Source organism: Euprymna scolopes, chromosome 17, assembly GCF_053919585.1.
Source record: "Euprymna scolopes isolate OS-2025 chromosome 17, ASM5391958v1, whole genome shotgun sequence".
Taxonomy (NCBI): Eukaryota; Metazoa; Mollusca; class Cephalopoda; order Sepiida; family Sepiolidae; genus Euprymna; species Euprymna scolopes.
The window spans coordinates 87,080,011-87,092,847 of record NC_136498.1 but is presented as its reverse complement, the minus strand read 5'-3'; the positions used below and the strand labels follow the sequence as shown (position 1 = coordinate 87,092,847).

At 34.9% G+C, this 12,837-nt stretch overlaps 1 protein-coding gene across 1 annotated transcript in view; it reads right to left on the bottom strand.

Moving 5' to 3' along the window:
• LOC145296840 (polypeptide N-acetylgalactosaminyltransferase-like) overlaps window positions 1-12,837 on the bottom strand; it is a 1,498,391-nt gene that overhangs the window by 94,844 nt on the left and 1,390,710 nt on the right. The window contains exon 9 of the mRNA XM_080142960.1: window positions 1,365-1,468. Within this exon, the coding sequence (XP_079999086.1) occupies window positions 1,365-1,468 (104 nt within the window). The remainder of the gene's footprint in view (window positions 1-1,364; window positions 1,469-12,837) is intronic.

Below are 12,837 nucleotides of genomic sequence, written 5' to 3'. Positions count from 1 at the left end.
TAAAGGAAACCATTTCTTACCCTAATTCATAATTGAACCCAAATCAATTTCTAGATCACCTGTATATTTCAACTGATCCGAGAAGATTTGTCGAACATCTTTGAAATATAAAGTGCAACGACCTACCCTAATCTGAAATATCCATAATCAACAGATCCGTTCAGTAAATATCCATAATCAACAGATCCGTTCAGCTGTTGAACAAAAAAACATTTTATTCATTTTGGGAGTGTATTTCCATAATCTATTTCTTCTTAATATTTCACATTAGTGAGTGCTTTCTTTTCTTTTTTGATGGCATTTATGAAATTTAACTGTATTTTCTTCCTCTCTCAGCACCAAATATGGCGATTGACGTTGTTATAGTTATGTTCGATAATTTTACCTTTTTATCAATTATTTTCGTATTTAATTTAAACAGCGTCACGTGGTTTTAATTCTGAAAGTTTCTTGAAATTTCTGATTCCTTTTGTAAGCAAGACTTCAAAACAATTTTGCTATGAAGTATCGTTTGAACAGTTATTCGTAATGTTCTATTCTAGAACGTTTTGCAAGAGATAGTGCACCATTTTTTAGTGTTGACGTGCTTAGCATTAACAGGACAAGTTGTAATTCTTCACTTTTAAATGCATTTTCCCCAAATCCTTTTAATTGTCTGTAGATTCATCACTATCATTTGCTTTAGAATAATTTGGGCTTGTTTTTGTAACATAAACATGACAACATTTTGAAAATGTCTTAAATTCAGCTAAATTAAAGTCTGGTACTGTTATGTTACTGAAAACCGTTTCAGAAACGTCAAATTCTTGGCTGTTCTTTTTCAACTGGAATTTGCCAACAGCCATTTGGTTTATCAAATTTGGCACAAACAAGTTGGTTTTATGGCTTCAAACAAAGGCATTCTAAATAACCTCCTCACTTTCTAAATTGAGTCAGAGTTTTCCATTGTTTTTGTTAATAAAGAATTTACCCAGTCTGCATGTTTATTTTTATTTAGTTCTAATTGTTGAATAACACTAAGTAATTCCTAACTGAACACAACCACATAGACAGTAATTGCTGAATCAATCTTTATAATTGCATACATTTGGTGAATTCTCTTCTAGCTTGATAATTCTGTTTATGTCTTCTATAAAACGCAGCCTCTCTTTCATTACTTTCATTTTGAAGTATGCCAATGCTTTAAACCATTAATTGAATTGATAAATATTGAGATTAAACCCGGCATCTATCATCACTAAAATGAAAGGAGATACTAGGCCGATCATAGACTTTTAATGGTGAAAGTAAATATAGTATTAAAAATAGCAGAAAAGAAAGATAATTTATTAGAACCAAAGAAGAAATGCAAAAGTGAATCTCACCAAGATTTTCGCCGCCCCAAATGTTCATGTTGGTATCATATTTTCCCAGATGATTGAACCAAGATTTATCAATCATGAAGAGTCCACCAGCAATCAGTGGAGTTCTATGAAAATAAGAATAATTAATTTTTAATTTTAGAATAAAACCAATTACAAAAAACGGATAAAAAAACAAAAAAAAATCACAAAAAATTCAGTGTTAACTTAAATTCAGAAACTTATATAAATAAATTAACTTTAACACAGTATAATAAAATGATTTGTGTTATGGCTAAAACCAAAAAGAGGCCTCATAAGGTGGATGCAATAATAATACTCTGTCGGTTCAATTTCAACATTTTCAAATTTATAGTATGTAAATAACAAGCTTTTGTTTCTGAAGAAGAATATTATATTTAAAGATGACATCTTAATAATTTCTTGTTTTATTAATAAACTTGAAATAAAATTGTTGGAAGTAATTGAATGGTTAGGGATAATACAAACAATTTTTTCTATGATTGTAATGTTTGCCCAATTAGAAACCATTATGTCATAAAGACATATTTAGTAGGCGATATATATATATATATATATATATATATATATATATATATATATATATATATATATATTAGCATTTCAGCGCGGCGTTGCCCGGGTGTTTGGATGTATCTGTTGAACAAAAAAAAAGCAAAAAAAAAATGTGGTAGTAGGAAGGCAGGCTCGAACCCGTACTGCGAAGGAGGAAAAGAATGGGGTAAAAACCTAACGTCTATGCTGTTACGACCATCGTCAAACCGGAAGCGACATTTTTTAAAATTAAGGCTAGACAATCTAAAGGAGAGGATAACTTAAAAAAATATCGGCGAAAAAAGTGACCCCCTTCCCTGTAGAAAAGTGCCAAGTTGAAGGTGAAGATATTAATGTTTTTAGCCAATTTTTTGATATTTGTCGTATGAAAGGTCGAACTTTAAAACGATACTGATCTTAATTTTTATTTTATTTCGGACTACTAGTCTCATCTTATCTTTTTTTATTTGGTGCACAACGTTTCGGCCAACTTCCTCTGGCCTTCGTCAGGTGGTAACCGCGACGGATAGGAACTTCGAATCTCCTAACTGCATTCTCAGCCATCACTGCCATCCGTAGTTGTTGTCGTCTCACCACATTTTTGACCAATTACCTCAATTAGTAGTCCGAAATAAAATAAAAATTAACATACAATGCTCATCTAAAAAAAAATAAAATATTCCAATAAGGAATAATATATATATATATACCAATCGGTACGGACCCGACTATGGAAGATCAGATAATAAATAAATGTGGATTTATAAGATCAAAGAATCCAACCTTGATCGCCCTTCGGGGCCCGTGGCGCAGTTGATAGAGACGTTGAATCTCTACGGTTCCAGATAAGCATTGTCTGAAGATAGCGGTTTCAATCCCACCCAAAGCGTACCAGAGGTAATTGGTCAAAAATGTGGTGAGACGACAACAACTACGGATGGCAGTGATGGCTGAGAATGCAGTTAGGAGATTCGAAGTTCCTATCCGTCGCGGTTACCACCTGACGAAGGCCAGAGGAAGTTGGCCGAAACGTTGTGCACCAAATAAAAAAAGATAAGATGAGACTAGTAGTCCGAAATAAAATAAAAAAAAATTAACATACAATGCTCATCTAAAAAATAAAATATTCCAATAAGGAATAATATATATATAGATACTGATCTTGGTAAAATCTAGGCAGACATGCAAACATACATACATACATTTATATATTGGTAACTAAAAATTTTCGTACCAAACCGATGAAAAAGCTTGCCCTATCTCTGAATACCCTTTATATAAAATTTCAAATATTTAGACAAGAAATTGTCTGAGTAATTTGGAAGAGACCGCAGAGGTCACTTTTTTAAAACTTTGACCCCTTTTTTGACCCCTTAACATTTATTGTTTTGGGCTCTACTCAAGTCATTAATTTAGATCCATGTCCAACGAATCTATATCTAAAATTTCAAGTGTGTAGACCCAAAATTGTCGGAGGAGTTTGGTAGAGTTCTCAAATGTCAAATCGTTGCACTTTGACCCCTTAATCGCAAAATTTCTGGCCTAAAATTTTTTAAAATTTGACCTCTATTATGACCCCTTAACATTTATTGTTTTGGGCTCTACTCAAGTTATTAAGTTAGATCCATGTCCAACAAACCTATATCTAAAATGTCAAGTGTGTAGACCCAAAATTGTCGGAGGAGTTTGGTAGAGTTCTCACAGGTCAATTCGTTGAACTTTGACGCCTTAATCGCAAAATTTCTGAACGAAAACCGATCACATAGATTTTCCCAAATCTCAGTACCCTGTTTATTAAATCTCAGTACCCTATATATTAAATCTCAGTACCCTGTAGACTAAAAATTGACAGAGTTATTGCGTAGAGAAATGTACACAGACACACACACACACACACATACACACACACACACACACACACGTTCACTTTTATAGATATATAAATACTAGCATGGGTGCCCGGCGTTGCCCGGGTGTTTGGGAGTGTATGCTGAGCAAAAAAAAAAAAAGGTGAATGTTTTTAACTTTGACCCCTATTATGGCCTTCTAACATTTATTGTTTTGGGCTCAAATCAAGTTATTAAGTTAGATCCATATCCAACAAACCTATATTTAAAATTTTAAGTGTGTCGACCCAAAATTGTCGAGGAGTTTGGTAGAGTTCTTAAAGGTAAAATCGTTGAACTTTGACGCCTTAATCGCAAAATTTCTGCCCGAAATCCGATTACATCGATTTTCCCAAATCTCAGTACCCTGTATATCAAATTTCGAGTCTGTAGACTAAATATTGACAGAGTTATTGCGTAGGGAAATGTACACAGACAGACAGACAGACAGACACACCCACACACAGACACGTTCACTTTTATAGATATACTAGCATGGGTGCCCGGCGTTGCCCGGGTATTTGGAGGTGTATGTTGAGCAAAAAAAAAAAAAAAAACTTTGACCCCTATTATGATCCCTTAAAATTTATTGTTTTGTGTTCAACTCCATGTCCAAACGAACCTATATCTAAAATTTCAAGTGTGTAGACCCAAAATTGTCGGAGGAGTTTGGTAGAGTTCTCAAAGGTCAAATCGTTGCACTTTGACCCCTTAATCGCCAAATTTTTAGCCAAAAACCGATCATCGATTTTCCCAAATCTCAGTACCCTGTATATCAAATTTCGAGTCTGTAGACTAAAAATTGACAGAGTTATTGCATAGAGAAATGTACACAGACACACACACAGACACACACACAGACGCGTTCACTTATATATATATATATATATATATATATATATATAAATATATATATATATATATATATATATATATATATAAGTGAACGCGTATATATATATATATATATATACCGCCTACAGACTATAAGAAAAAACATATCGGAAAAAGATGGGACAAACGTCTGGTGTTTGAAAACATCACTTATTTTATCAATTCTTGTAATTTTTCTATTACAGACAATCAGTCGTGGGAGAACATAGTGTTGTATAATAAGGGGACAGGCTGGAAAACTAAAAAACGACAAATTGTTGCCCTTTCTACTTGTGAAGCAGAATTTGTAGCCCTCACCCATTCTGCGCAGGGGGCAATTTTTCTGAACACCCTTCTAAAATATATTTTAAAACCAGATCTAAGTAAAAAAAAAATACTATAGTAATTCATTGTGACAACCAGAGTATTATCTTATTAGCAAATAATTCTATGATTCATCAAAGGTCGAAGCATATTGATATCAGATATCATTTCATAAGGGATGAAATAAGTAAAAAATCTATTACTCTTAGTTACGTAACATTTGAGAATAATATAGCCGACATTTTCACTATAAATATATAAATATAAAAAGGAAAATATTAAAACATTTTATAGCCGAAATTTGTAGAATCTAATCTATATATATATAAATCTCACTATGTCTGTGTATGTGTGTGTGTCTGTCTCAATTTTTAAATTGTATCTCCTCCTAGACGGATGGTCATTTGCCGGCGTGCAGTAGCTCAAAAGATTGCATATAGGGTGCAGAATTTTATTAGGGGTGTTTAATTGATTAAAACAATTGCTAAGGGATTAAAAAGGGGTTCAAACTTGAAAGAAATGACAACTTAACGAGCATAGTGACAATGGCGTCGTTTGCGCATGTGCACGATCTGTAACAGAGGTTTATTTATTTATTAAATTTACTAGATTATTAACGCAGTTGTTTCTTTGGTGCTACGCATAGCCTCATCGATTACTAACACCAATATTGTGGTTTCGAGCTCCACCCTTTCTTTCTTTTTTTTGTTATATTCCGATATTCTTGACTTTCAAATGTTACGTAATAATTATAAAAGAACACTTTTATATAAAAAAATACGGAAAAATGTGTTTGCTGTGCATAATGAAAATGTCATATTCCAAATATATAGGATATATTATATATCGGCTTATTTGTTACATTCCAATAATCACGTAAATAGATCCAGTAATGGAATTTTGTATTGAATTCACTCGTAAACTAATTAACCGATCATTATTAATTTTATTTATGTATAAATGTCTGTATATTTGTATGTATTGGATCCACGCCTAAACTAATGAACAGATCATTATTAATTGTGCGGATGTGCATATGATTATGTATTTCTATTATTGGATTCACTCCAAAACTAATTAACCGATCATTATTAATTTTATTTATGTGTGTATGTTTATATATTTCTACGTATTAGACACTCCTAAACTAATTAACCGATCATTATGAATTTTAAGGATGTGTATATGTTTATATATATGTATGTATTGGATTCACTCCTAAACTAATTGACCGATCATCATTAATTTTAATTATGTGTATATGATTATATCTTTTTGTGTCTTGGATCAACTCCAAAACTAATTAATTAATCATTATAAATTATATGTAATGAATATGTTTGTATATGTCTATAGATGACATATTCCAAAAATCACATACAATGTTCACTTACTTTGTTAATGTATTTATGTGTACAAAGAATTCTATCCAAGTAATAATGAATTTGACAGTATAGTGCTCATATGAAAAACTTATGTAAAATCATCGAGTAGTTTCATCTTTATATTAGAAATAAGATACTTGCACAGTATCCTACCCAAGAAATAAGGTACTTGTGCAGTATAGTACTCACATGAAAAAACAAAGACTATCTTACCTGTGACGTACATAAGTTATTAAAACTGTAAATCCCGTTAAATATTTGAGTAGTATAACTTACATCTAAAAAATAATGTGCTTCTTCACTATAGCACCCAGATGAAAAAAACAAAACAAATTCTTACCCCCGATGTACAAAACATTTAGCACAACAGAAAATTTCATAAAAGTATTGAGTTCTTTCATTTATAAATTAGAAAAAGGTACTTGTCCAGTATCTTACACAAGAAATAAGGTACTTGTGCAGTATAGTACCCATGTGAAAAACAAAGGAAATTTTACTTGCGACATACATAAAAGTAATCAAAACCGAAAATCATGTAATATATTCGAGTAGTATGACATTTATATGAGAAATAAGGTGCTTCGTTACTATAGCACTCTGATGTAAAAACAAACAAACTTTCACCTGTGACACACGGAAAAGTTAGCACAACAACAGAAAATTATGTAAAATTATCGAGTAGTTTCATGTATATCTTAGAAATGACGTACTTGTACATTATCCTACCCAAGATATAAGGTACTTGTGAAGTATAGTACTGATATGAAAAACCAAAGAAAATCCTACTTGTGACGTGCATAAAAGTTATTAAAACCAAAAATCATGTAATATATTTCAGGTAGTATGACTTTTAAATGAGAAATAAGGTTCTTCTTCATTATAGCACTCTGATGTAAAAACAAAAACTCTTACCTGTGACAGAAAAGTTTGCACAACAGAAAATTATGTAAATTATTTTAAATATGTGTTTTACATTACACGCTCTAAGCGAGGAAATTTTTCTTCATACATATGCTGTAAATTTCCTGTTCTAGGGAACGTACAATTATCTCATACATATAATACCCGTCCTAGGATAGGTAAAACATTCTTTTGTTCAAGATGGCAAATGATACATAGACATGTAGGTGTGCAGAAGGATGTGCGTGTCTCATTTCATGGTCGGGTGTCACCAATTTTTGTAGTCGGGATCAGAAATTTAAGTGAGATTAAATTTCCTCTCCCCCACTACAAAAATTGGTGACACCTGACCGTGAAATGAGACACGCACTTTCTTCGACAACCCACAGTTCCACATCACACTATTTTCCCATTTAAATCAGGAGCGCAGACGTCCGTCTATACCAGCAATTTAAAGGCGTTCAAATCACTTTTGGGACCAAATCAAGTGAAACGAGAGCGTGGATCCATCATATTCAGAAATATCTCCAGCCACCACGTGACTTTAAAAGCAAAAAGAGCAATAATTTCATCTTCATGCGTTTACACAGAGAGAACATGTGTGTATACACACACTCAACTCGCGTTGTCTCGTCAACAAATCATCTTAACAACACTGAATTTCTTTTTACTTCATATCGATGTTTGAAATAAGTCAAGCTCAACTGATTACAGCATATCAACCCTTTTACAACGACATGTTACGGCATATCAACCCTCAGCAATACCTTACAACATATCAACTCTTTCTAACATTAACTCACAAAGATGCTCACCAAACACTGTAAACGTCTGAATCTCACAACGACTCATCTCACCTCACGCCACTGAAGTTCCCCAGCCAACATGAGTAAGCTGCATTATGCACACTGATACACTCATCCCTGGGCGTCCAGACCCGTACCGACTCACTGAGTACGCCGATCGATCACTTGAACAACGTTGACACAGTTTTCTTCGAATTAATGGTCATGTGGCTAACATGTTGGGCAAACTGCAAAACTAACAGAATTCTGCTTAAATTGCCAGCGGTTATTACCAATGCCTATTAATGCAATATTTTCCACAAAGCTCGCGTCACCATGAGGACTATTAACTCTCGTGCCTACACACGGCCTTTTCGAGACAAAAAGCTAATCAGAGATACCGTAATTTTTCCCACATGTGGAAATGAATTGCACCCCTCGGGCCAAATAACATGCATGACACTGCAGAACGAGCTCATTATCACTTTCACCTAGGATTCTTAAACAGTTCTGATATGTTTTCATGCATGCATAAGCATGACTAAATCGCATTTCTCCCACAATGCCGATAAACCACACGCATGCACACACAATGCCATTCAAGCCATCGATACAGTCTTCCCAGGGTCTTCTTTCCGGGTACTAGTACCCATTCATTTTCTTTTTTGCTGTCGTTGCATTAGCTTTGCTAAGGTTGGGAAATTCAGCCTGGTTATCATTCCTAGGTGTTGATGATGCTGAAGTTAATGGTGAAGAAGAATTTATGGGTATTCCGACCTTAGCATCTATGTGAATCCCTTCCTTCTTTTTTAGGTTCACTGTTGGACCTGCTGCTTTTTTAATTTTGGGGGGAAAAAAACTACTATCTGTCACCTAATTGGGGTCAGGAATGGGGATTATCTAACCAAAGGGGGCGGGAAGATGGGGGCAGGAACAAACTAAAAAAGGTTGGACTCATGACCACATCCATTTGTGAGATGATGCCCCACCACCATGCAGGTCCAACACGAAGGCTTCCTTCCTGCGACGATCACTGGAATTTTGTCTTCTCTGATTTATAGATAATATGGTATTTCAATGAATGCTTGTTTGTCCAATATTAACTCAAAGCTCCAGTTTGAGAGATGTTCGTTACAGGATATTTTCGTTATGTCTCTATATTTCATGAGAAATGCTGCCAAATGTTCCCCTTCAATATGAAAGTGAACATCAATATGGAGGCGGAAGTCCTTCGTCACTCTAAGTACTCCATTCGAAGTATATGATCAGATGTTATGACTTCCTTTTGTGATAGTTCGACATAATCCTCTTGAGTTGTAAATAGAGTGTTCCAGGTATGGTATCCTTTGCACTTTACGATTCTTTGAGGACGAACTCCAGTTGTTGAAATCAATTTTAAAATTAATTCTTCAGATGCATTAATTACTTTCTTGAATTTTCTATCTACCACAAACTTTTGAATGGTTCTCTTCGTTATATCCTGTGGTTTAGGAATGTCAACCAAAAATCTTTTTTCCGTAACCAAATGGGTGTAGGTTTTGGCTCTTTCCATGAATTCTTTAACGTCAATGATTATCTTGAGTGGCTTATTCCAGGTTGAGCGAGAAGTAGACGATTCACCTATCTCTGTCATTTTAGGTTCTTTTGGCTGGGGACTTACTGTCGCCATTGCCAGAACCAAAAAAGAAAAATTTAACAAAAGCTGTTATCAAAAAGATAACAAAAAAAAGAAGCACGGTATATGAAAAATAATCCAGCATCAATAAGCAATGTAAATCCATGAGAAAATAACAACAACAGTCACAACAACAACAACAAAAATGACGGCAGAAAAGAGATGTAGAAGAAGAGAAAATAGTGCAGTATAATAATTACCAAAAGACTACTAATGGGGTAAATATTTATTTGCGTATAAATATGTACATAAAATGTGGCACAAGACCAAAAAGAGGTCTGGGGTTAATGCTGACCTAACTAACATATTGTTAACTAGACTCTTTCACAAATACACTAGACTCACTCCATGAAAATCCTAATTAAAACCTGAAGTGATACATTACGTGTGTGTGGGGGGTGGGGGTGAATAATAATCTTATATACAAAAAAAAACGAATGAATATATACAATGAATGAAAATGGTAGTTAGTAAAAGAACCTTTCACAAATAATTGTGGCAGATAAGTAGTTTTGTCAGTCGAAAAGATATAAGTCCCCATGAAAACTGACTTTATTTAATAAACACCACAAAAATGGGCCTACATCACTGACAAAACAGCCTATCTGTCACCTAATTGGGGTCAGGAATGGGGATTATCTAACCAAAGGGGGCGGGAAGATGGGGGCAGGAACAAACTAAAAAAGGTTGGACTCATGACCACATCCATACTCTAGCTAAATTGAAATTAAAGTTAAGAAAAATGCCTAACAAACCTATTCTAATTGGTCCGATGCAGTGTCTAATGTTTGGTCAGGAGTCTCAATATTCTATAAGCTAAGTCAACACCAAAAAGAACTCAAGATTAGCTCCAGACACTCTACACAAAGGCAAAACTTTCAAGATTAGCTCCAGACACTCTACACAAAGGCAAAACTTTCAAGATTAGCTCCAGACACTCTACACAAAGGCAAAACTTTCAAGATTAGCTCCAGACACTCTACACAAAGGCAAAACTTTCAAGATTAGCTCCAGACACTCTACACAAAGGCAAAACTTTCAAGATTAGCTCCAGACACTCTACACAAAGGCAAAACTTTCAAGATTATCTCCAGACACTCTACACAAAGGCAAAACTTTCAAGATTAGCTCCAGACACTCTACACAAAGGCAAAACTTTCAAGATTATCTCCAGACACTCTACACAAAGGCAAAACTTTCAAGATTAGCTCCAGACACTCTACACAAAGGCAAAACTTTCAAGATTATCTCCAGACACTCTACACAAAGGCAAAACTTTCAAGATTAGCTCCAGACACTCTACACAAAGGCAAAACTTTCAAGATTATCTCCAGACACTCTACACAAAGGCAAAACTTTCAAGATTATCTCCAGACACTCTACACAAAGGCAAAACTTTCAAGATTAGCTCCAGACACTCTACACAAAGGCAAAACTTTCAAGATTAGCTCCAGACACTCTACACAAAGGCAAAACTTTCAAGATTAGCTCCAGACACTCTACACAAAGGCAAAACTTTCAAGATTAGCTCCAGACACTCTACACAAAGGCAAAACTTTCAAGATTAGCTCCAGACACTCTACACAAAGGCAAAACTTTCAAGATTAGCTCCAGACACTCTACACAAAGGCAAAACTTTCAAGATTATCTCCAGACACTCTACACAAAGGCAAAACTTTCAAGATTATCTCCAGACACTCTACACAAAGGCAAAACTTTCAAGATTAGCTCCAGACACTCTACACAAAGGCAAAACTTTCAAGATTAGCTCCAGACACTCTACACAAAGGCAAAACTTTCAAGATTAGCTCCAGACACTCTACACAAAGGCAAAACTTTCAAGATTAGCTCCAGACACTCTACACAAAGGCAAAACTTTCAAGATTAGCTCCAGACACTCTACACAAAGGCAAAACTTTCAAGATTAGCTCCAGACACTCTACACAAAGGCAAAACTTTCAAGATTAGCTCCAGACACTCTACACAAAGGCAAAACTTTCAAGATTAGCTCCAGACACTCTACACAAAGGCAAAACTTTCAAGATTAGCTCCAGACACTCTACACAAAGGCAAAACTTTCAAGATTATCTCCAGACACTCTACACAAAGGCAAAACTTTCAAGATTAGCTCCAGACACTCTACACAAAGGCAAAACTTTCAAGATTATCTCCAGACACTCTACACAAAGGCAAAACTTTCAAGATTAGCTCCAGACACTCTACACAAAGGCAAAACTTTCAAGATTATCTCCAGACACTCTACACAAAGGCAAAACTTTCAAGATTATCTCCAGACACTCTACACAAAGGCAAAACTTTCAAGATTAGCTCCAGACACTCTACACAAAGGCAAAACTTTCAAGATTATCTCCAGACACTCTACACAAAGGCAAAACTTTCAAGATTATCTCCAGACACTCTACACAAAGGCAAAACTTTCAAGATTAGCTCCAGACACTCTACACAAAGGCAAAACTTTCAAGATTAGCTCCAGACACTCTACACAAAGGCAAAACTTTCAAGATTAGCTCCAGACACTCTACACAAAGGCAAAACTTTCAAGATTAGCTCCAGACACTCTACACAAAGGCAAAACTTTCAAGATTAGCTCCAGACACTCTACACAAAGGCAAAACTTTCAAGATTAGCTCCAGACACTCTACACAAAGGCAAAACTTTCAAGATTAGCTCCAGACACTCTACACAAAGGCAAAACTTTCAAGATTAGCTCCAGACACTCTACACAAAGGCAAAACTTTCAAGATTAGCTCCAGACACTCTACACAAAGGCAAAACTTTCAAGATTAGCTCCAGACACTCTACACAAAGGCAAAACTTTCAAGATTAGCTCCAGACACTCTACACAAAGGCAAAACTTTCAAGATTAGCTCCAGACACTCTACACAAAGGCAAAACTTTCAAGATTAGCTCCAGACACTCTACACAAAGGCAAAACTTTCAAGATTAGCTCCAGACACTCTACACAAAGGCAAAACTTTCAAGATTAGCTCCAGACACTCTACACAAAGGCAAAACTTTCAAGATTAGCTCCAGACACTCTACACAAAGGCAAAACTTTCAAGATTAGCTCCA